This window comes from Jaculus jaculus, chromosome 6 (genome assembly GCF_020740685.1).
Source record: "Jaculus jaculus isolate mJacJac1 chromosome 6, mJacJac1.mat.Y.cur, whole genome shotgun sequence".
Lineage (NCBI taxonomy): Eukaryota > Metazoa > Chordata > Mammalia > Rodentia > Dipodidae > Jaculus > Jaculus jaculus.
In genome coordinates, this window is record NC_059107.1 from 129812308 (window position 1) to 129839503 (window position 27196).

Below are 27196 nucleotides of genomic sequence, written 5' to 3' on the forward strand. Positions count from 1 at the left end.
CTGGTGAATAAAAATTCTTAATTTCAGTTTAATTCAATTTTCAGTTATTTCCTCTGTAGGTCATTCTGCTTGAGCCTTACTGACATATATCTCAAACTCATGACTGTGTGTGTGTGTGTGTGTGTGTGTGTGTGTATATATATATATATATATATATATATATATATATATATATACACACACACATACATACACATATATAATACATATATACATATATATTATACATATATATACATATGTATATATATATTTATTTATTTATATAAGTTTCATTGCTTTAGCATATACATTTATATCTAGGATGTGCTGGAATTAGTTAATTACTTGTATCATTGAATATTACAAGCACTTCCCTTTTCTTCTACATTATTTTATGTTCCTAAATGTCTACTGATTCCATAAAGAAGGTTCCAGTGCACATCTCCCTTGGTTCAGTATGAAGCCGTATGTCTTCACTCAGGCTATTATTAAATGTATTATTTTCTTCATTTTGCATTTTGTCTTTAGGGTTGTTATGAATGACAAGAATCTCTTTGTATCTGGCATTCTTACAGATTTAATAACCTTTAATATTGTGACTTTTATAAGCCTTGAATATTTACTGTTGAATATTTGAAATTTGCCAGGAACTCTAATGTAATATAAGTTTATTCTTTTGTTTTGCTTTATATTTTCTTTACAAGATGTGCAATTTATGCTTAACTCAGTAGACAGCTGTAAAAGAAGGTTAGAGAGCTCTCACTTTTTAGTGTGAATCTTCATTTATTTATTTTTTAAATTTTTGTTTATTATTTTTATTTATTTATTTGAGAGTGACAGACAAAGAGGCAGGTAGAGAGAAAGAGAGAGAATGGGTGCACCAGGGCCTCCAGCCACTGAAGACGAACTCCAGATGCATGCTCCCCCTTATGCAACTGGCTAACATGGGTCCTGGGGAGTTGAGCCTCGAACTGGGGTCCTTAGGCTTCACAGGCAAGCGCTTAACCACTAAGCTATCTCTCCAGCCCTGAATATTCATTTAAACTAACTTACTGAATTCCTTATTATCATTATGAAAACTCATTTTCAGCAGTGTTACATTATACACACAAACATACAGGTATTTTAATTTCTTTTCTCAGTTGACTATTTTAGTATGCTTTTGTCTCATATTCTGTGGCAATTATGAGCCAACATGTTTTCAAGTTTATTTCGGATAATTCATTCAGCATAGTTTGGGTAGGCATTCTATTAGTTCATTCTTCCTTTGATGTTCCATATTGTTGTTGTTGTTTGTTCTATATTTGTGATGAATAATTAGTTTATTGAAATTCTGACAGGTAGAAGCCCTGTGGCAAATCATCCTCTAGAGCTAAACTGACCCACTTTTTTTTTTTTTTTTTTTTTTTCCTGCTGAGAGAACTCTGCTGGCAACTCCAAGGAAAACAGTTGTGCTAACCAGCATCATGTTTTCAGCTTTGTCTCTGATCTTCATCTTTGACTTCTCCCTGCTGTGATCCATCAAGTTCCCTGTGTAGTTTCCAGTTGCTTTCTTCCAGGATTCTCTTCATGTTGTTCATGCATGTACACTTCAGTAGGTGAATACATACCTTAAGACAAACTACATATAGAATGCAAGGCTTTAGCCAGTACATTTTATTTATCTTTTTAAAATTGGCTTCCACAGTACTTACAGTGTAGTGACTTTTACTCAGAAATGTACTACTAAGGACATAAAGTGTCACAACTACATATCAGAAAACACACCAGAGAAGGAATAGTAGAAAGTGAAGGAAACAAATTGTGAGCCTTAGTACATGTCCTTCTGAGTCTTGTCCTATGTCCTCAGTTACCTTGACGTCTACAAGATGTATTTTCATTTTCATGCTCTTATTGTTGCTTTCAGTGGGGAGTATTATAACAGTTATTACAGTACAGGCAAAAAAGAACATCTAAATAGGTTATTTATTGGCTACAAGTTTTGATTATCTCTTTTTAAAATGAGTGTATATCATGGAAAATAATTCTCACTTCAAATGTTTGCAGAGCACATTACAAATGATTAATAGAGGGCAGACATTATAAGTGCTGGTTTGGATCATTAATAAATAACAATTACAACTTCTACCATCACAACAGTGTTAGGTTGTTTATGGGCCTCAAATTCACCACAACATAAGAAGAAGCTATAGATATAATAGGTATAGGCAAAGTCACAACCATGTTTCATACTTAATATGGCTTGTTAAGTTTCAGTGTTCCCAAAATATTGCATTTTAGGTAAATATATTAGATTCAGATAAAAAGAAACTGACAGAACCCCTAACTTCATCATACCTTTTGTGGGAAGACATGTAGCTGTGGATTAAGAAATCCTCAGGGTAGAAAGCACTTGGTATTTTTTACAAAGTAAAATTTCCAATGACAGGCTAGACTAGCCTCACTCACTATTTCAATCTACAAGCTCCTCCTCTTAAAGAATTTTCCTTTTTTTTTTTTCCTCTCCTGTTTGGCTATATTCCTTTCACTGTCATTTACATATAACTGGCAAAAAAAGCAAAGTTGGCAAGAACAAAGTAGTCATTCCTACATCAAATAATGAGACTTTTGGGGCTGGGATATGACTCAGCAGTTAACAGTGCTTACTTGGAAAGCCTGTGGTCCCAGGTTTCAATTCCTCTGCCACACACATAAAGCCAAGTGGAAATTTGTTTTAATTGCAAGAGACCCTGGCATGCACACACACACTTGTAAGTAGATAAGTAAAATTTAATAAAACAATAATAATCAGACTTCCACAGAAATCATGGTGTTTTATTCTTATGGAACTATATAACCTAACAACTTTCTGAATGATTAAGAAGTACAACTCACAACTACATGCACTGCTTCCCCAAAATGAACTTATTCCACAAACTTACTCATGCTTATCATACATTTGATTAGATTTTCATTTCTACCTGATTGTTTTGCAAGTCATGAGAACCCATGAGGGAGAAGTGAGAAGAATATGTGACAGCAAAACTATTTGCATCTGGGAAGACCTCACATTATAATATGTTTTAACATGCCAGTAAAATTTCAGAAGACTGTTTCATAAATATACATTTTCTCCATATTTTATTTTAGTTTTAGAAAACTAGACTGTTCTTAGTAAGATACTTAAAAATATACGGACCTAGTAATCACTCAGAGATGATTTGTGAAACCTCTGGCATGTTGTAGGGTTCTGTCATCATACACATATCTTAACACCTAAATAACTATGTAAGCATAATAGATAAACCTATTGTTACATAAAAGTCACATTGATTCCATTTATGTATTAGTCAAAACATAGTTTAGGTATCAACAATGAATTTGTAAAATTCTAGCAATTCATTGAAAATTGTTCACAGCACTAGGGAAATTAACCCAGAGAAAATTCTAAGAGAAATGACAAATGTTTAAAACAGCCATAGTTATTTGGTTTTTCAAAGTTGAACTTAAAAGAAAAAAAAAATGTACTTTCAAAATTTGAAGCAGTTTTATAATAAATTTATAAATGATTTAAGGTTCTGATCTTAAGATGTCTTCATAGCAAAATTTATGTTGCTTTTGTCTATTAATTTTTCAGTGTCAATACTGTTTCTTCTGCTAACACATCTTTTCTTACACATTGCCAGACTGATCAGTAGTGAAGTAGTCCAGGTGCCGCCTTTGAGTTGGTCAGCACTTTATTTTATTTTGCTCATTTAATGTCATTATCAGATCATCTTCTCAAGTTACTCATGGTTTAATTTAAAAAGCCTCCATATTATTCCTTAATTTTACATTGTGTAGTCACAAGGGGATAATATTTTAGATGAAAAGGGATTATTAAATCTCAACTCTAGTATCAAATAATCAGATATGTCCACAAGACTTTGTAAAAAGACATGATACAAAACTTCAGCATAATTTTTCTTTCAAATAGACACTAGCTCTTCCCACACATAAATACAATGATTGAATTGCACCTTAAGTGAACAACACCTATTTTAGGAAACTATGCTCCTCTTAAATTTGGTCTTGGGTCATTTCTTACTACCACATATTTTGAATTATGAACCCAGAGTTTAGTGTGTGTGTGTGTGTGTGTGTGTGTGTGTGTGTGTGTGTGTGAGAGAGAGAGAGAGAGAGAGAGAGAGAGAGAGGCGTGTGTGTGTCTATGCATTTCTGTTTCTGGTTTTATCCCATGTTGGTAGAGGACACAGATTGACATCAGATGTTTTTTGCTCTCTACTTTATTTCCTAAGGCAGTGTTCTACCTAAATCCTGTCAGAATCATCTGTTAAATCCTTCACAACCACCTTGTTGAATGGTAGTTGCAATGACAATGTAGTATATGAATTAAACTATTTTCACAAGAATATCATGGTTAAGTTCTGTTGTCAACTTGATCTGATCATTTTGGGTAGGTCACTGAGTGAGCCTCTAAGGTTGCTCCAGAAAGGACTGACTGAAGGAGGAAGTCTTTCCTGCAGGCTGAACACTTCCCCCAGTGTGGGAATCCCTCCTGGTGTTGGTAATGATGTAAGGAAGTCCTGAAAGAGCCCGCTATCCCCGCCCCCTTGGCTGCCGGTGCTGCTTACTGGAGAGCTCCTTAGTTACATGCCTACCTATAGAGTTCAGCTATTCTTCCCCGGCATTCAAACCAAATCCCCTCAGCCATCCAGACCTTCAGTGCTGGATTGGGACTGCTGAGGCATCCAGCCATGAGGAATGAGCAGCTACTGGGTTCCTTGACTCTCAAGCCCGCAGATTGCCATTGTTGGATTGCCACTGATGGACTGCCATAAACTAATACAAAGAAATTATCTTTTTTAATATCTTTCATTCTTATTATGTTCCTCTAGAAAACCCTTACTAATATATAAGAAAAACACTACATGTATATATATTTTAAAATTATATCTTTACATTACATTCCAGAATGAATGCATTGGACTCCCAGATAAGAAACAGTTAGGCAATCCCTATTCCAATCATCTCATTAAAAAAAAAAAAAAAAAAAAAATCTGTTGATCCTAATGAAGGAGAATAAGAGAAAGCTAGAATTTTTAGGCAATCTCAAGGATTGAGTCTCAAGGATAGCTAGGAGGTGCCAGCTTGTTCACTCTGACACCAGAAACTCATGGCAAAAATGTCTGATTGAGACTGATTCACAGCACACCCTACTGCCCACAATCTACTGAGCTCCCTGGGTGGGCTGACTCAACTGTGCTGAGCCTCACGTTCATCCTCCAAATTTACCAGCCAATTAGGTCTTCCCCTTACATACTTAAGTCTGATGCAATAAAGGGTGCGGTCTTCCAGCCCTTCTCTCTAATCCCTCTGGACTCTTGGGCCCAGGGACACATTAGTCTGGCTTTCCGATCACCCAGCCTGGATAGGTGGGAATGAGGAGTAGCATAACACTATTTTGGTTGTTTTGAATGGCTCTTCTGCTTGCCTCTGCTTTATAGTTTGGGGTAACTTCTCACTTTAATTACATGTATGATCTACCACGTGGGTGCTTTTGCTTGCTCTGGATTTGGTGCCTGTGTGCTTGCTCTAAACTCAGGGTAACCATGAGTGTAACCCTCTTCATCACTCACTTCTCCTCTGAACTTCTCTTCCCTTTTGATACTTTCCCTCTTCAGGAAAGCACATGGCAGATGCCATGTATGTTCTTTCTGAGTCTCTCTACATATACAATATTTTTTCGCCCAAACCCTCAATTTCTCTTATGTTTTGATACTTTCCCTCTGCAGGGAAGGTCCTGGAGGATGCTATGTGTGTGTTTTTCTGAGCCTCTCCACATATACATCTATATTCTCCTTCCCATGTGCTTATAACTCTGTTCTAGTCCTTTTCTCAAGACCTCAATTTCTCTTAAATGAACCTTACAAACAGTGTTTCCACACACAAGTGTGTTTCCTAAACCCCACAATTTGTACTTTCCCCCTAAATAAACTTAATCATAATTCTTATCCTTTTTGCATCCATCTTTATTAATTCTTCAGACAGAACCCAAAACTTAAGGTTCATAAATTCTGGGAAAACCCTCCAGAACCCCAAACCTGAAATCATTGATACAGGAAATAGATAAACTTCATGGTAGGATTATTAATTCAAAATGTACTCAATATTTTTTTCTTTGAATTGTTGGACTTAATATTTCATAGTTTTATTTGATAATGACTAAAAATTAATAATTACCTTCTTATAATATTATGGCAATTTTATGCTAGTTTTTCATAAAATTTGCCATTCTTTAGTTTTTACTCATTGCTTTAAAAGTAAAATAATTTAAATAAAATTTAAAGTTGGGGACTGGAGAGATAGTTCAGTAGATAAAAAGTGCTTCCTTGTGAATCCTAACAGCCTAGGTTCCATTCCCCAGTATCCACATAGACCAGAGGCAAACATTCTATATTTTATTTATGAACAGATTTGTTCAGCTAAGACATACCATTATGTGCATGGACATGTTATATATTAAATGATATTAAATATTAATACCATAAATGGTAAATGATATGATATATAAAATAATATAAAATATATCAATGTACTGCCGTGGCTTTCATGCTCAGGCTCTGCTCCCGGTGCATGAATGTGTGTCTCTTTCAGATCTTTTGCCATGGATCTCAGGCCCTGCCTTCCACTTTCCACCTCCTCCCTCCCCCCTTCCAGCAAGGCAAGAAATTTCCTTCTGGCCTGAATTGGCCCAGCTTTTCTTTGGATACAAATTTCCCTTAAATAAACATCATGATTCATCACATACCTTTCTTAGAGTCCATTTCAATTCTTTGTTAAAATAGACAAGAATCTAAAAGTTGGGGTTCATGGGCTGGGGGATCCCTTATGCCCCCAAGCCCAATAACAAGGATTTATTTGAATCTGGCTCATGTATAATTAATCTAATGTGGTGGCTGTTACTGTTTCTTGTGCAGACTGGAGTTGAAGCCTGCCTGCAGTCCTAGCTAAGGAGGGTTGAGTTCAAACTCTGACTATAGGAAGAGACTTGATTTAATATCATCATTCTCAGAAACATGGTCCAGGTTTGCTCATTACAGGCATTCTAATCCTCTGTCTTCACACGTGGTCACAACTTCTTGGACACTAAGAAATAAAACTCTGGGAGAGAGGAAGGAGTCAGCATATCTAACATTTATAATAAAATTTATATAAAATTTATAATAAAAAATTAAAGCATCTTTTTTTCTCTTTGTGACACATTTATTTAACACTTGCACAGTTATTTTCAGAATTGACATGCTAACATACAGAATATTGTTCCATTCTTTATATTGTTGAATTAACTTTTTTAATTTTTTTTTGTTTATTTATTTGAGAGCGACAGACACAGAGAGAAAGATGGGGGGGGAGAGAGATTGAGAGAGAGAATGGGCATGCCAGAGCTTCCAGCCACTGCAAATGAACTCCAGACACATGCGCCCACTTGTGCATCTGGCTAACGTGGGTCCTGGGGAGTTGAGCCTCGAACCAGGGTCCTTAGGCTTCACAGGCAAGTGCTTAGCTGATAAGCCATCTCTCCAGCCCTGAATTAATTTTTAAGTTGTACTTGTAGTTCATATATTTTCCTTACTCTTTTTTCACACTTGTTCATAAACACTTGGAGGCATAAAGACAATATAGAATAATGTAAAGTGCATTTTCTATCCATATGGCTTTCTTTCTAAGTCTTTTAGCATTACCTATGAATGAGGCATGGTGCTGGGAAGATTCTCCATTGCCTACTGCTTTTTACATGTTCACATTAATTTCAAGCTTCTCAGACATCCTCACACATTTAAGGACTTGTGCTGGAGGTGTGAATACTCTGGGGAGTGAAATCAAAGATACAAACACTAGGGTCATATGTTAAGGTGAGTGCACAGCAAATGGAGAGTACTGCTTTGCTCTTCAGTCTATAGGTCCTGGTGATTCTGGGAAGACACAGGTGAATGAATTATTTCTTGGATACATTCTTCACCAGTTACTGAAATTTCTAACTAAAATACCACTTATTCAAGAGAGACAAAGACAGAATATCACAACTGCTGACCACTTCCTTAAACAGAAGAAAATAATGTTCAGAAGATGTTTCTGTTGTACTCTATTTGCTAATGGAATCTGTAAATACTTATAAAATTATTTTAGTGCCTAGAGAGAAATACATTTTGCATTTAATTCTAATACTAAGTCATGTACTGCCTTATCTGGTTACTTTGTGATTTTCGAAAACAACTATATTGAGACAATTCATACATCATGTAATTTGCCAATTGAACATTTACAGTTTCTTGCTGTGCACTAAATTAACAGAATTATATAATTATTGCTCCATTCTATTTTGGACAATTTTCAGCATACTTAAGACAACAACAAAAACCCATTTTCTCCAAAGCCTTCAGGTATAGACTACCACTAGTAGAGTTTCAATGTGTTTCAGACATGTCATATAAATTAGAATCATAGAACATGTCATTTTTCTTGACTGGCTTCCCCCCTTTAATTTAGTATGTCTGACATTTTTTCTGGTTATGTTTGTTTGATTTATTTTATGTTATTTTTTATTGACAACTTCCATTATTATAGACAATAAACCATGATAATTCCCTCCCCCCAAAAAAATCAATGTAAATATATAGATTTATGTCTACCTATATATCCATATCTATGTGTGTAGCTATATCTATCTATATATATGTATGTGTATACACACACACACACACACACACACACACACACACACACACATATATATATATATATAATACTATGTATTATATATCTTATATATGATACATAATAATATAGTGTTTTAAACACTAAACACTCAAAACACTTTGAGTAGGAAAATGGCCGAGAATGTCTGAAATAAATCTGTTCTCCAGTCACTGCACCCTCTTAGGCAGGTTCCTGTATCAAGGTTATACCATATAAGTCAAGATTTTGAGGCTAAGATTCTGGAATCAAGTACAAGCAAAGTTAGCAGAGCATTATGGCAAGTGAATCATAATTAACATTAAATAAATTATAATACCATACAAATGCATTCAAGCTTAATACTTAGCTATCGATCTAGCCTAATTTCTGGTGTCCTTTTCCTATGTGAACATTTTTATGGTCTGATAGTATTTTTTCCATTTTTATAAAGCAATGTGTGTGTGTGTTTTCAGAATTTAATAGCAAGCAAAGATATCTTAGAAAACAGTTTATGTATCTGAAGTTAGTACAAGAATAAGTAAAATTTTAAGCTGCTTGCTTTTTCTTTCCCGGGGAATATATTACATGAATACAGGGTTTGAGATGCAATAAACTAGTTCATAGAAGTTAAACTGTTAAATTTGTATGTCTTGCCATTTTTTAATCTTATCACTAAATGTTGATAGTAAACCAAGCCAAAGAGGAAATAGCCTCCTTTCTTAATTTACATGCCAATGAAAAATATATATTATTATATTCAATGGGTGAGATAAATTTTATCTTCACACAATGAAATGAGCTTTAAAGTATTGGAACATTTTCCTGTCAATTTTCATTTCCCATGTTCCCTACATATACATTTTTATTGTGTTTTACCTCTTTTTCATGAATCTTACTCCCTAGAAAATTGTAGTCTAAAACCATTCACATGTTTATCATGAGAAACAGGTATAGAAGTGTCAAGCACCATTAACATGCACAATTTCTTATTTTAATTATATTTTAGTATATTCCCAATGTAATGAGGGCAAATAAAGCATATTTGTTAAATTTTTAAGGGTCTTCTTACAATGCTTTTATGGGTGACTATGCTTTAATTGAGCTCAGAAAACAACTCTTCAGTGGGTCTTTATGCCCCAATGCAAATATTCCACAGTCAAATCAATAAAAACTCATGCAATGCACAGAGCATTTCAATACATACAAATGTGCTCTCTTTAAGAATTGTGCTGAATATAGTGAATTTCTTAGAGAAATTAAAATACATTCATGAACAGATAGTTGAACAAAACAGGGGTGGAGGAATTACAGTTTATTAGCCAAATTCAATACGGAGAAAAGTCAATTTTGTGCTATGGTGAAGGCTTTACCTTCCATTGCCATTATAATGAAAAGCCAGATCACATGAATCCCTCCATATCAGATATAAGCAAACCTTCTCTTGATTTCTGTTTGTAACATAAGGGAGCTGCACACCAGCTGCATGCAGCATTATTTCCTGAGTACAAAACTGTATTTAAATCATTTATATATTGCATTTTACAAATGTAATAGTAAAATGTATTCTTTTACTTTCATGGTTAAGAGATGGAGCAGATGGTGAAAATATCAGTTTATAATAATATGGCATGAAAGTAACTGATACTGCATGCATTCCTTGATATAACAGAAGCTTAGTTCACTATTAAATAGGCCTGTGGCTTTCTGTATTAAACATAATATGACTTTAGGAGCAGTTTTTCTCCACGAGGATTTTTTTTTTTTTTCTTTTTTTGGTTTCTCGAAGTAGGGTCTCACTCTAGCTCAGGCTGATCTGGAATTCACTATTTAGTCTCAGGGTGGCCCTTGAACTCATGGCAATCCTCCTACCTCTGCCTCCTGAGTGCTAGGATTAAAGGCATGTGCCACCACTCCTGGCTAGCATGAGGCAATTTGATGCAATAGGTTTCTCATTTAGAATCTTCATAGAAAAATGTGGTCTTCTATTCAACAAACATTTACTGAGCACCTAGTATTTTCAGCCAGTGAGCTTGATATTGAATGTCATAGGAAGACAGAATAAAACCTGGTTCTTGCCCTGAAGGTACGGTTGTGATCAAGTGAAGAAGACAGTGAAATAAATAGCATGTTCAGTGCATGGAGAGTTTGTAGCACTTCCATTTGTCCTACTGACTGTGGAGTATTGCTTGGATTTAGGCCCACATAATGGTAGTTGCAACATGATGACATTACATCTTTGATGAAATTTAGCAGACATCCTGCACTTATGTGTATGCAGGGGTAAAAGAGAAGTGTTTGGATCTATGATTCAAATACTGATAATCTCCTTCCAATCAGATAACTTCTAAAAAGTTAAAAGAATTATAAAAAAGAGAGAATGATTAAGGAGAAGGCTTTTAAAAAACTAATGTAGCTTCCGGTTAAGATGGCAGCGTAGGTACCACGCCAAAGCAGCCTAAGGGGGAAAAAGACCAAAAAAACTCAGCAAAATACACACTTTTACTAAAAAGTGAGCTGTATAGGAAATTGAGGCGGCAGCGGAGAAGTAGAAGAGTTATAGAGCATCCAGAGCCCGCACAGGCGGGAAAAGCAGCTCCAGCGGCTCCGGCAGCTCAGCCAACCCCCGCAGCCGCGGCGCAGCAGAAAGCCGCCAGACTCTCGGCTCGAGCCGCAGGAAAAGCCAGGTGCGGGATTTTCCCCTCACACTGCGCTCTCCGCAACTTGGGAAACGTGAGGGGAGAGCAGCAGCGAGCAACGGAGGAGCAGACCGCGAGGTAGAAGAACACGTGGAACCGCGAGACAACCAGAGCAGCTGCGGCTCCCTCCCCTCCCCCACCGCCTGAGCCCAGCTCCAGCAAACACAGCAGCGGCCCGGGACCCGGCCACGCCTCCTTGGGCTGACGGCGGGACCCAAGCAGGAGCAGAGTTCGGCAGCAACTTCAGCGGCTCCAGCACCGGTACCAGGGGCCCCAGCAGCAGCGGACCCAGGAGCGGCAGCGGCGGCAGATCCCGCAGCAGTGGCTTCGGGGGGAGCAGCAGCGGTGGACACGGCAGCGGCAGCTTCAGCAGTGGTGGTGGCTCCGGTGGTGGCAGCCATGGGAGCAGCAGAGGCAGCAGCAGCGGCTCGGTTTGCCCCGTAGGAAAAGCAAGTGCCCAGCTCCAGAAATCAGAACAGCAGCCTGACGACCCAGGCAGCAACTTGACTGAGACCAAAATCACCCAAGGTAACTGGGATTGCACCAGGGAAGGGTCTCACTTGGTCACAAGCTGACTTGGATCCCTCAACAGACCAGAAATCTAAACCTCTTTGTTGATAGAGGATCTGGTCATTATAATAACTACTCTTGCATACATACTCGGGGCTGTTTTTGATTGAATGTGTACAGTGTTTAGTTAAATTTTAGAATCTACCTGTATTTTGTTCCACTCAGCCTGCTTGAATACTCCTATAGCAGGGAAACTCAACCCCTAAGAACATCTTTGTAGATACTCTGAGAGTCTTAAGAGCCACACCTAACACCTTAAGGTCCTACCCTGAAAATATATTACATCAAATCAATTGATACAGCTAAGAATACACAGCTAGCTAGAAAATCCAAGCATTAACTTAATCCAAGATGCAAAAATATATACATTATAACACAAGAAACACTAAAAAGCAAGATGATATAAATCCACCTAAAAGTATTAATGCATCAGAAATGTCCTCCAGAGAGAAAGAGTTAGAGGAAATGCCTGAGAAAGAGTTCAAAAGAATAATTATAAATATGTTCAAAGAGGTCAAAGAACACATGAAAACAATCAAGGAAGAAATCAAAGAAGAAATCAAAGAGGAAATCAAAGGAATCAAAGAAGAGGCAGGACACCAATTTAATGAAATAAAGAAGGCAATACAAGACATAAATAGGGAAATAGAAATAATAAAGAAAAACCAGTCAGAATTACTAGCAATGAAGAACACAGTTAATGAAATAAAAAACTCTGTAGAAAATCTCACCAGTAGGATGGATGAGGGAGAGGACAGAATATCTAAGCTAGAAGACCAGGTGGCAGACCTAATGCAGTCCAACAAAGAGAAAGACAAACTTATAGAAAAGTATGAGTGGGAATTTCAAGATATCCGGGACACTATGAAAAGATCCAATATAAGAATTCAGGGCATAGTAGAAGGAGAAGAACTCCACTCCAGAGGCATAGTAGGCATCTTCAACAAAATCATAGAGGAAAATTTTCCCCAAATTGGGAAAGAGGTGCCAATACAGATACAGGAAGCCTTTAGAACCCCAGCCAGACAAAACCCAGAAAGAACCTCTCCTCGCCATATTATAATCAAACTTCCAAACACACAAACCAAAGAAAAAATATTGAAAGCAGTTAGAGAGAAAAATCAAGTTACCTACAAAAGCAAGCCCATCAGGATTACAGCAGATTATTCAACACAAACTTTTAAAGCCAGAAGGGCTTGGAGTGATATATTCCAAGTTCTGAAAGATAACAACTGTCAACCAAGGTTACTTTATCCTGCAAAGTTATCCATTCAAATAGATGGAGAAATAAAGACATTCCATGACAAAAGCAGGTTAAAGGAGTATTTGAAGACAAAACCAGCTCTACAGAAAATACTTGATAGAATCCTCCATGCTGAACAAAAGGAAAAGCACACATATAAGGAACCTAGAAAAAACAAGCTATACTCAAATACCAGTTAACAGAAGAGAGCACAGGTAGAACCAGTAACACACACACACACACAAAAATGGCAAACATAAATACACACCTTTCAATAATATCTCTTAATATCAACGGTCTCAATGCCCCAACGAAAAGACATAGATTTGCAGACTGGGTCAAAAGCAGGATCCTACAATTTGTTGTCTCCAAGAAACTCACCTTTCTACAAAGGATAGACATTATCTTAGGGTAAAAGGTTGGAAGACGGTGTTTCAAGCAAATGGGCCTAGAAAACAAGCAGGGGTCGCTATCCTAATATCAGACAGGGTAGACTTTAGTCCGACGTTAGTCAAGAAAGATAAGGAAGGTCACTTTATATTGATTAAGGGCACACTCCAACAGGAGGACATTACAATCCTAAACATATATGCACCTAACATGGGGGCTCTCAAATTCGTCAAACAAACACTATTAGAACTAAGGTCACAGATAACACCAAACACAGTGGTGGTGGGTGACTTTAACACCCCACTCTCATAAATTGACAGGTCATCCAGGCAAAGAATAAACAGAGAGGCATCTGGACTAAATGAGGTCATAGAAGGAATGGACCTAACAGATATATACAGGACATTTCATCCAAAGGCTGCAGAATATACATTCTTTTCAGCAGCACATGGAACATTCTCTAAAATAGACCATATATTAGGACACAAAGCAAATCTTAACAAATTCAGGAAAATTGAAATAATTCCTTGCATTCTATCTGACCACAATGGAATTAAACTACAAATCAGTAGCAAGAAAGGCTATAGAGCATACACAAAATCATGGAAACTAAACAATACACTACTAAATGATGAGTGGGTCAATGAAGAAATCAAAAAGGAAATCAAAAAATTTATAGAGTCAAATGATAATGAGAACACAACATACTAAAATCTCTGGGACACAATGAAGGCAGTTCTAAGAGGTAAATTTATAGCCTTAAGTGCCCATATTAAGAAATTAGAAAGGTCGCAAGTAAACCACCTAATGCTTCGCCTTAAAGTCTTGGAAAAAGAAGAACAAGGCAAACCAAAAATCAGTAGACTGGAAGAAATAATAAAGATTAGGGCAGAAATTAATGAAATAGAAACAAAAAGAACAATCCAAAGAATTAATGAAACAAAGAGTTGGTTCTTTGAAAGGATAAACAAGATTGATAAACCCTTAGCAAATCTGACCAAAAGAAAGAGAGAAGAGACACAAATTAATAAAATCAGAGATGAACAAGGTAACATCACAACAGATTCCAGAGAAATTCAAAAAATCATAGGGACATACTATAAAAGCATATACTCCACAAAGTATGAAAATCTGAAAGAAATGATGATTTCCTTGATCTATATGACCTACCTAAATTAAATCAAAATGAGATTAATCACTTAAATAGACCTATAACAAACATGGAGATCTGAACAGTTATCAATAATCTCCCAACTAAAAAAAGCCCAGGCCCGGATGGATTCATTGCGGAATTTTACCAGACTTTTAAGGAAGAGCTAACACCATTGCTTCTTAAGCTTTTCCAGGAAATAGAAAAAGAAGGAATTCTACCAAACTCCTTCTATGAGGCCAGCATCACCCTGATACCAAAACCAGGCAAAGATAGAACAAATAAAGAAAATTACAGACCAATCTCCCTCATGAACATAGATGCAAATATTCTCAACAAAATATTGGCAAACAGAATACAAGAGTATATCAAAAAGATCATTCACCCTGACCAAGTAGGCTTTATCCCAGAGATGCAGGGATGGTTCAACATACGCAAATCTATAAATGTAATACATTACATAAACGGGTTGAAGGACAAAAATCACATGATCATCTCATTAGATGCAGAGAAAGCAGTTGACAAAATCCAAAATCCCTTCATGATAAAAGTCCTACAGAGACTGGGAATAGAAGGAACATATCTCAATATAATAAAGGCTATTTATGACAAGCCTACAGCCAACATATTACTAAATGGGGAAAAACTGGAAGCTTTTCCACTAAAATCAGGAACAAGACAAGGGTGTCCACTGTCCCCACTTCTATTTAATATAGTTTTGAAAGTCTTGGCCATAGCAATAAGGCAAGAGACACACATAAAAGGGATACAAATTGGAAAGGAAGAAATCAAGTTATCATTATTTGCAGATGACATGATTCTATACATAAAGGACCCTAAAGAGTCTACTAGCAAGCTGTTAGAGCTGATCAAAACCTACAGCAATGTAGCAGGATACAAAATAAATACACAGAAATCAGTAGCCTTCATATATGCTAACAACAAACACACAGAGGATGAAATCAGAGAATCACTCCCATTCACAATTGCATCAAAAAAAATAAAATACCTTGGAATAAACCTAACCAAGGAAGTAAAGAATCTATACAATGAGAACTTTAAAACACTCAAGCGAGAAATTGCAGAAGACACTAGAAAGTGGAGAAACATCCCTTGTTCCTGGATTGGAAGAATCAATATCGTGAAAATGGCAATCTTACCTAAAGCAATCTACACATTTAATGCAATCCCTATCAAAATTCCAAAGGCTTTCTTCATGGAAATAGAAAACACAATCCAAAAATTCATTTGGAATCACAAAAAACCTCGAATATCTAAAATAATACTGAGCAACAAAAAAGAGGCTGGTGGTATCACCATACCTGATTTTAACCTATACTACAGAGCCATAGTAACAAAAACAGCATGGTATTGGCACAAAAACAGACATGTAGATCAGTGGAACAGAATAGAGGACCCAGATGTAAGCCCAAGTAGCTATAGCCACCTGATATTCGATAAAAATGCCAAAAATACTCATTGGAGAAGAGACAGCCTCTTCAGCAAATGGTGTTTTGAAAACTGGATAAATATCTGCAGAAGGATGAAAATAGATTCTTCTCTCTCGCCATGCACAAGAATTAAGTCCAAATGGATTAAAGACCTTAACATCAGACCGGAAACTTTGAAACTGCTAGAGGAAAAAGTAGGGGAAACCCTTCAACATATTGGTCTTGGCAAAGACTTTCTGAATACAACCCCAATTGCTCAGGCAATAAAACCACAGATTAACCACTGGGACCTAATGAAATTACAAAGATTTTGCACTGCATAGGACACAGTGAAAAAAGCAAAGAGGCAACCTACAGAATGGGAAAAAATCTTCGCCAGCTATATATCTGATAGAGGATTAATATCTAGGATATACAAAGAACTCAAAAAGTTAAATAATAAGGAATCAAACAAGCCAATCAAAAAATGGGCTATGGAGCTAAATAGAGAGTTCTCAAAGGAAGAAATACGAATGGCATATAAGCATCTTAAAAAATGTTCTACGTCACTAGTCATTAGGGAAATGCAGATTAAAACTACATTGAGATTCCATCTCACTCCTGTCAGATTGGCCACCATCATGACAACAAATGATCATAAATGTTGGCGGGGATGTGGCAAAAAAGGAACCCTTCTGCACTGCTGGTGGGAATGCAATCTGGTCCAGCCATTGTGGAAAACAGTGTGGAGGTTCCTAAATCAGCTAGAGATTGATCTACCATATGACCCAGCTATAGCGCTCCTAGGCATATATCCAAAGGACTCATCTCATTTCCCTAGAAGTACATGCTCAACCATGTTTATTGCTGCTCAATTTATAATAGCTGGGAAATGGAACCAGCCTAGATGTCCCTCAACAGATGAGTGGATAATGAAGATGTGGTACATTTATACAATGGAGTTCTACTCAGCGGTAAAGAAAAATGAAGTTATGAAATTTGCAGAAAAATGGATGGACCTGGAAAGTATTATACTAAGTCAGGTAACCCAGGCCCAGAAAGCCAAGCGCCACATGTTCTCTCTCATATGTGGATCCTAGCTACAGATGACTGGGCTTCTGCGTGAGAATGAAAATACTTAGTAGCAGAGGCCAGTAAGTTGAAAAGGAGACATAAAGGGTGGAGAAAGGAAGGGAGGAGGATACTTAATAGGTTGATATTGTATATATGTAATTACAATGATTGTAATGGGGAGGTAATATGATGGAGAATGGAATTTCAAACGGGAAAGTGTGGGGGTGGGGAGGGAGGGAATTACCATGGGATATATTTTATAATCATGGAAAATGTTAATAAAAATTTAAAAAAAAAATTAAAACAAAAAATAAACAAAAGAAAAAAAAAACTAATGTAGGAAAATTATATATTAATTTTACTGTTTTACTTAGAATCTTCTCTTGCATATTATCTCCCTCTGTGTAGATTGTGCAAAATTCATCCTTATCAAGTTTCAAATTTTGGTCCAAATTGTAGAAATCTTTTATGGTTCTAAGCACATCTGGAATTTCCTTTGTCTCTATCCTTTTCCATGCACTCTTGCCCTAGGCAAGCACATTTGCTAAGGCCCATCTCTAATTTATTTAAGGCCCTTCTTATCAAACATGTGTGCTTGTCTATGCAAAGCATTTTCTATAGTGTTCTTTAAGATACACTTCTGCTGGGCGTGGTGGCACACGCTTTTAATCCCGGCACTTTGGAGGCAATGGTAGGAGGATTGCCATGAGTTCAAGGCCACCCTGAGATGACAGAGTTAATTCCAGGTCAGCCTGGACCAGAGTGAGACCCTACCTCGAAAAACCAAAAAAAAAAAAAAAAAGATACACTTCTATTCATCAATTAGAATAATTTATTTTCAAATTGGCAGCTTTTGGTGACATAATCTAGAAACAGAAATAGGTGGAAATGGATCTAAATGTTAACATTAAAATTGTATGCAAGGCTTGGAGAGATGGTCAGTGGATAAAGCACTTGTCTTCAAGGCCTACCTACCTGTGTTCAATCCCCCAATATCCAAGTAAATCCAGATTCAGAAAGTGGTTCATAAATCTGGAGTTTGTTTGCAACAGGTGGAGGTCCTGGCATGCACAATTTCTCTAATTTACTCTCTCCCTGTCTCTCTATTTGTGCAAATAAATAAATAAAACTTTAAAAGCATACGAAAATGTCTCATTTAAATCACTACATTATAATCTTTCTTGTAAATCACTACTTCTATTTCGTCATGGGATTTCAGAGAGGTTACTCAAGAAAGTGTCACTGCAGAATTGATGAGTTTTTTGTTTATTCAGTCTTAGCTCTGAGTGCTTAAGTTTGTTCAACTTGTAGTTTCTTCACAGATACATCCAGACTGAAAGACTGAGTGCTTGGTTTGTAGCTTTACACCATGTCTCCATGATGCCTCAGCAATGATTCCAAGCCAATAGTACTAAGAGATTTGAAGAGTGTGGGACATTTTGGCCACATGGAATGTCATATAGGTTGCTGTAAAGTGTTCTAATTTAATGAGTCTGTCAAAAATTAAAGGCAAATTGTTTACTTAAAAATATTAAAATATCATTTTGCAGTATTTACATTTGAAAGAATAAGCACTGGGACTAGAGAAGATTGCATCTATATTTCTTTAAATGAGTTTATATTGAAATCACTGTATGTGGGAGTCATGCAAACATGTGCACCTGAATGCATTTAATGGCACCATAACCCTTTGAAATAACCAGCCACATTGTCTGTACACATCTACTTCATCCACACTTAAACTTTACTTTGATGATTGTGCATTCCAATTTCTGCAGATGTTTACAGAGAATATGTCTAAGAAAATTAGGTCCTACAGATGCAATTTTTCAAAAATTTTCCAGTGTTTGATATTCCTATCTACCAAATATATTCATTTATTCGCCAGCAACCACTGATTTGTTTTCTCAATTCAATTTCCTACAGAGAGCCTACTATATAAAAATATTTCATTTTCATTCAAAAGATATATTGTTATTACTGTTTTATTTCTTAAGAAGATGAACAATTAGATTATATGTTGAATACTGACAACCTTGAAGGGTAGCCAATAGCTTTCTGACTGGCTAAGAGATATACTTAGCGGAAAGGATCCCATATCTGGAACTGGAAACCATATCAGAATCCCATGGAGAAAAAGATTATGCTCTCCAGTGTCAAGCTCCCACTAATCTTGAGCTAAAAGAGTGACTACATCCATCACATTCCCTGTAAATTAATGAGACCCAACCACATTATATTTTGAAGACATGGTCTTTTGCTGATCATAGGATTCACTGATTGTGCTCGACTGGCTGACAAGCCAGTCCAGTGATACCCTGTTTCAGCCTCCTCAGTGCTGTGATTGCATGTGCAGGACACTTCAATGGGCTTTTACATAAATGCTAGGGATACAAATTCATTCACATGCTTAAACAGCATGCACTTTACGTAGTCCCAGCCTAATTTTTATCATGCAATTTATACATATGCTAATATTGATGCATATTTTTTATAAAATCCAATGCATATTTTTGAGAACTTAATGATTTTAAATTTAATGAAAATAGCTTTCTGTTTAACTGAGAGACATGGTCTTGGTAGTTTCATATATGTTATATTGGAGATGAATTTTATAACAAGTAATTGCTAATTTGAAGGAACATTTTTTAATTCTCAAATCTGAGAGGAGAAGCAGTTTTGAGTTTAGTCTTACAAAAGAATTATTAAAATATGCCAACATATTTAAATTTCAATCAAAAAATATCCAGGAAAGAGAATAAGTAAAATCAAATAAAAAGAGAAAAGTTGCAGAAATATTATAACTTGAAACTTATCCTATTTGATACTCTATGAGAGATAGAGAGGAAGCAGGGAGTTGTATACTAATAAAAACCATTTCACTTAAGTAGAAATACAGAAACCAAGAAATCTGAATAGAGCATATTTTTATACTAGATTATAAGTGTTAAGATTCCCCATAGATATTCTTCATACATTCTCCTATTATGGCATTAATTAATGGCTTCTCTTTTCTAATGAAGATGAAACATATGAATATACCAAGAATTTCACAAACAAGATAAGTAATACAAACCCTTTGAACTTGCTATAAGAAATAAATACAATTTTTTAACGTGAAGTCCAGGTCATCCACTACCTTCAAAAATACTATAAATTTACATGAAAGTTTGTTAAAAAACATAGAAGTGAGGCTTAATGATACTATTAAATAGTAGAATAAAACATGCATACTGTACACTTTATCTTTGTATTTTATATTGAGAGTTAAAATGCCTTTCAACCATTCTTGTTTAATGAACAAAATCTGCCTCTAAAATAATTACAAGTGGGAGGGAATGTTGAACCATTCAGAGAAGAAAATGAGGAATTTTCTACTAAATATACTTCAGGCATGACGTTTTACAATATTTGTTGTGAACTATGAGCTATTTAATAGCAGTGATCCTACAGAAAAAAAAGACATTCCCATCAATGGACACAGAAAAATATGACTGTATTATATAGTTTGACCCTCATTGCTGCAAAAGTGACATTTTCCCTTTTGACTTTCTCCCAAACTCTCCTCAGACTGTGATAATGAGATCTCTTTCTTTAGCAAATAGAAAGTTAGGAGCAGACATATTTAAGCCTCCCTGTTGACTTGAAGTAATTAAGTACCTAAATTATAGATACATACACTTATGTCTGGGGAAGTTAAACTCATTCTAGGAATTGCATAAATGGTGAAGACTTTGTATCTCACTGAAGAATATTGATCCTCTGGCTGCTCAGAGTTTTTCTTTATTCCTTCCTTTATAAGTCCTATTGTTTAATGGTAAATAGTGGTTTTACATTGTGGGATATGGAACATGTTCAGATTAATGTTAAATTCAATGCTAGGTTACATTTTTATAAGACGTGCATAGCAATATAAATGCTTCAGCTTCTTCTGTTATTATACAGAGCAAATCAATACTAGGGATATTTATAATTGAATCAGTCAGTAATTAAAATATAGACATAAAAATTATGTGCACAAACACCCCAAGCACCTTAAAAGACTTCTAATATATATATATATATATATATATATATATATATATATATAATTATATATACATATATACATTATTTTTATTTATTTAGTAGAGACAGAAATAGAGGGAGATAAAGAGAGAGAAATAGAAAGAGAGAATGGGTGTGCTAGTACCTCTAGCCACTGCAAACAAACTCCAGATTCATGCACCACCTTGTGGATCTGGCTTATGTGGGATCTGGAGAATCAAGCCTGAGTCCTTAGACTTCACAGGCAAGCACCTGAAATGCTAAATCATCTCCCCAGCCCTTAACTATATATATTTTACTATGTGTTGTAAACGCGATAAGCTCATAAAATGGGAATAATGTAACTTGGAAACAAAGAAGTAACCTCTTTGTTAGGCTACCAATTCTAAGCTCAATATTCCTTACTTATTTGCCTTGTGATCTTCAATAAATTTAAACTTGTTAAAACTTAGCTCTCTCAAATGAAAAATAAGAAAAACATGTTCAATAGCTCAAAGGTTTGTTTTAGTTATTGAATGAAAGTGTAAAATGTATTTACTGGAATCCTCAGGACATACTATTTAATAAATCGTTACTAAGTGGATTTGGAAGCAAAGAACTACAATGGTAATTGTACAGACTATTGGAAATATAATAACCTATAAAGAATGCACATATTCTTTGAACTCAGATTCAAGTTTAAGAGCATGGAAACATAATTTTTATTACTAAATTTATGCAATTTTCACTATCACTCGAGTTTCTGGACTAACTCTGTGATAATCCAAAGAGTTATGAGCAGCTATTAATAATTAACTTTTTAAAAATCCAAGCAAAAAGGGAAAAAATGCAACGCAGAGTCCATATATTACTTAGGAAGTATGTATTGTATTTCAACTGGTCTCTGATAATATATTTCTTGAAACACTTTACAATTATAAAATATGTATTCAGAAGAACATTGCTTGGTAATTGTATGGATTATCTGTCACAATATAAAAGCAGCAGATACAAAATCTAGGAAGCCATATTGTGGGCATAGCAAATTGGTACAATGTAAACTGGTAAAATGTTATGATTTTCTGAATATTGTGTCATCTGCTATTATCAATGCATCAATTGATTCAATTCACACAAAACAATGTTATTATTTACATACACTTTAATGAATTTGCAGGTTAGAGATTGAAATGTTTTCTGAAATCTAATATAGAATTAAATAAATTGTCAACATGACCATAAGTTGAAATATAGTTTTTTAAACTCACATATTTGAAAGGTATGTAAGTATTATGTACTAAATGCTCATGATCTCTTAGCTTGGTAACTGTAGTCATTTCTGAATGAATAATCCAATAGAAATCAGAATATTTGCATACAGAACATATTCATCAAATCTCAACACATCTAATAATTTTCAAGCTTCATGTCAATACTAATTTACGTATTTTGTTATATGTGTGAAAGCAAAGATTATTTCTACTTAAAAGATTCCACAGACTAAACTAACCAAAATTATGTACATAAATACATTTTTTAGTAAGAAATTCAGTGCCATAAAGATTTAGTAAAGCAAGTCAAACATTTATAATTATGATTTCCATCTCTCTGTCTTCCGGTGGTTTCAAAATAAGAATACTCTTTTATAGATGGGCCTGTGCAAGTGTATGTGTGAGTGTGTGTGTGTGCGCGTGCGTGCATGTGCATCTACAAAGTCATATAATTCATTCACATTAGTTATTGTTTTATACTTGAAATATCTTGGGCAGTAACAATTCTTTTCAAATCTGAATTATCTGATAAAAGGAATCATTATTAAATGATTATAGTGATTCAGGATATCTGTAGCTCCTATCATCAATAATCTCCTAAAATTACTTTATTATAATGTAACACTAGAGTCTTTTATATTTTACATTACCTGCATCTCTCTGCATCTCTCGGAAATTTGAAGCCTCATCAACAAGGCACTGAAAGTAAGTAAGGATTCTAAAAATCAAAGTTACAAAAGAGAACAGAAAGGAAATGTCACCATATTTTTATGATCATTCTAGGTAAAAAGTGAACATTATGATGCTGGCTGACAGTTATCTGTTATTATTATGAACTGTGGAAAGAGATAAAAATCTAATATAACTCTTGGTCAATACCACATTAATAACTAATATATTAAATGAATATTTAGTTAAACCCTCATTTTCTGATTTAATTTTAAATCCACACTTCTCATTCAAATTCACATATAATAGAGGAGAGATAAAAATAATAATACTTAAAAATTCTGTGTGGAAAAGTATTCTGAAAGCATCCTCTTAGGAAACATTATATTATACAACCACATATGTCATTAGAGTTGCTTCTAACCATGGTTAAGTGTTCTTTAATGTAAAAACAATAATGGAAAACGATTTGCTATTTTTTGAAGGCAAATGAAAGAAAAATGTATAGCTTTTAGAGTACTTAGGAAATTCTTGAGAAATAATGGTCTGATGGTTTAAAGAGGTGTTCATTTAGATTTACATAGACATGCATTTCTTTAGTGGACATGCACATATAAGTGTGAGTTTATACAGAGACATAGCACATGCATGTGGACACACACAGGCATAACTACATACTGAGTAGTTATTCATCATGTATAGATAGTGTAGAGAGTAGTGTGAGTTCTAACTGAGGCTACTTGGTTTAGATGTAGTAGGTGTCATGATGAAGACCCTATTTGCAACTCTATAGTTGCTAAATTACCTTCACCTTCATTGTGTGCATGTCCCTTGAATAATCTTTAAAAGTCTGCCTTATTCCCCCCTGGATTAACAAATTGGCACCCTACCTGGTATTGTGGAGTATAAGAAATGTAGGAAAGAGAGGATTATGGAGTTTGCAACATGGTCTTGGGTTTTGGAAATGGCCATGGGCAGTGTGAAGCACGTTTTCTGGATGCCTGCATGGAGACCAGATGGAGCTATGAGGATGAACTATGGGTTGCAGAGGAGATACAGTGGAGATGCTGGGACCAGGAGATGGCTCTAAGGAAAGCTGCCAGCCCCAGATGAAGTTTTCCAGGACCCTGAGTAGCCTAGCTGGAGGGGGGGAACTGGGATGCCAGAGACTTATTGCTGGTTAGAATTATCAGACTTTGAGATTTGTCACTAACTACAGTTGTTGGACTTGAAGCTACAGAGTGTGATGTTTTCCCTGGTTGTTTTAAATCTTGTATTGGCTGAATATTTCTTTGCCATGCCCAATGCCAACTTTTGCAATGTGAGTGTTTATACTGTACTATTATGGGTTTTGGGGGATTTTTCGGTATTACGGGTAAATTAAAAGACCTTGGATAATAGGGATGTTTGAGCATCATTGGGATTGATAAAAACTATGGGGACTTTTAAAGTCAGACTGAAGGTAATGTATTTTACATCATGTATGGATACCAGTTTATGGGAACCAGGGCCAGAATGTGGTGGTTTGATTCAGGTGTTCCTCTTACACTTAGGTGTTCTGAATTCTAGGTTCCTAGTAGATGGAGATTTGGGGATTAAAACTTCCTGGAGTGTATTGTTGGGGGCAGGCTTAGGGGTGTTATAGCCATGTTCCCTTGTCAGTGTTTGGCACAGTCTCCTGTTGCTATTGTCCACCTTATATTGGGCAGGTAATAGTGTCCATACTCTGCTCATGATATTGTTTTCCCTGCCATCATGGAGCTTCCCCTGGAGCCTGTAGGCCAAAATAAACCTCTTTTTTTTTTTTTTTTTCCTCCCCACAAGCTGCTCTTGGTTGTGTAATATCTACCGGCATTGCAGACCTGACTGTAACAATATCTGTATTAGCTAAGGTTCCCTAGAGGACCAGAACCAGAGCATACTCATCATGCAGAAATTCTCTAATATTTCTGGAGTAATTACTCATTGGATTGTTTGCAGAGTTGGGTTAATTTTGAGTTTTGAAATTATTTTATATTGATAATGACCTTTTCTCATTATTTATATGAAAAGAAGCTTTTATTCCGCAATGTTTATCAGTATCATTCATTATTTAACTTTACTATTAATATTGTCAAGTTCTCCTCACTTTTCTATGTTTTCATATTTACTTTTATAGAAACAGGGAGAATTCATAACATTATTGTCAGATTTTAAGAAAGCTGCCTCTTACAGTCTCCACAGTCCAGGTCTCTGATTTTGAAACCCCACATGTTATAATAATTGACTAAATCCTACTCCCAGCAGGCTGGATGAAGGAATGCCACAATTTCTCCCCAGCTACAACCTATGACCCTGAATTAGACACCTAATGTTCCCAGATCATACAGGCTTGCAACACAAATAATCAAGTCCCCCCAACAGCATGCCCCACATAAGGCCTTTTCCTCACAATGTCATACTCCCTCACTTTCCTCCTTCCTTCCCATACTGTATGTTCCCAAGCTTCTTGCCTTTTACTACAGTTCATGTCATTCACTGAACTGGTGTTAAACAAAACACTGTGCCCTACAAACAGTCTTTTAGGGCCCTCTACTCTCCAGTCAAACCTAATAATTATTCTGCCACTAATGAATCCATTATCTCTGAAAACCCAAACTCGTGTCCAAGAACAATGTAATCCCCAGTTAATAATACCTTAATCCTTGTGAACGCTTAGATTCTTAATCAGAGTCTGAAATGAACTAAATTTGTACATATTTTGGTAAGTTGCAAGGTGGTGTTTGTGCTCCCAGTTTAAGAAATGGCAAAATATAAATAACCTATCAAGTATTTTGAAGGTCTTCAGTCTCATAAATAACTTACAAATAACTTAGGAACTATTCAAATATAAATTTCCAATTACTATAATTTTATTGATACTGGCCAATGTACACTTTGACTAGTCTAATGTGCCTTTACAAAATTAAGACTTCATGTTAGCAAGTTGATATTTATTGTTAAAAATGTTACATATAATAATCCTTCACCTGCATTGGATGATCTACATGCTTATTCAGAATTATGGCATTAATGTGGACATTGGTATAACTACCTTTTGTCATACCTAAATTAATGGGCTTTTAGTAGGATTTACATATTACCTATGTGTTTTAATTTAAAACTATACTTATCCCTTTTTTAGAAATGAGTTTAAATTTTAAAAAAATGTTAAAGTTACCCCAAAATAGATATAAGTTGTTTGAAACATGTAACAGTCACTGTGAGAGCACATAGAAATTCTTGTGATTCTATTCAAACATTTCACTTTTTGACATATATAAAATTATGCCAATTTTCTTATTTTTTAGTGAATTGTGTCAGGAGTGAAAAATGAGTGGTTAATATTTTAAAAATTTCTCAGGAGGAACTTGAATTTTTTTTTTCTATATGAGGAAATTTTATATTATTAGAGCTCTACAAATTTTCCTAATTGTCTCAATAAAAAATGATTTTGTTAGGGCTGGAGAGATGGCTAAGCCATTAAGGTACTTGCCTGCAAAGCCAAAAGACCTTAGTTCAATTCCCCAGGACCCACATAAGCCAGATGCACAAGGTAGTGCATGTGTCTGGAGTTTCTTTGCAGTGGCTATAGGCCCTGGTGCACGCCTATTCTCCCTGTCTCTCTCTTTCTCTCTGAGATAAATATTTTTAAAAAAAATCTTAAAAAATAAAAATAAGCTAGGTGTGGTGGTCCACGCCTTTAATAAAAAAATGATTTTGTTATACAATGCAAACTAGGTTTTTAATATTTTTAAAAAAATATCTGAGTATATCTGTTTATTACAAAACAAAATTTATCATATTTCTGAATATTATAATTACTATTCTAACACAGAAACCCTTCAATAAAAAGATTTCGAAGAACAAGTTTATAAAAAGGGCAGCAAAAGCCTGGAAACCCTGGTTTGATTTCCCAATACCCACATAAAGCCAAATGCACAAAGTGGCAGGCCTCT

General features: G+C 35.5%; 1 protein-coding gene across 5 annotated transcripts in view; it reads right to left on the reverse strand.

The window, feature by feature from the left end:
• The window catches only part of Mgat4c (MGAT4 family member C), a 678495-nt gene that overhangs the window by 404222 nt on the left and 247077 nt on the right, over positions 1-27196 (reverse strand). Inside the window, exon 1 of one of the 5 annotated variants that reach the window (XM_045151466.1) lies at positions 23201-23264. The exons of the other annotated variants lie outside the window; for them this stretch is intronic. Within the exon in view, the coding sequence (XP_045007401.1) occupies positions 23201-23216 (16 nt within the window). The 5' untranslated portion in view covers positions 23217-23264. Of the gene's footprint in view, positions 1-23200; positions 23265-27196 lie in introns of those variants that run through there. 5 annotated transcript variants of the gene reach the window in all.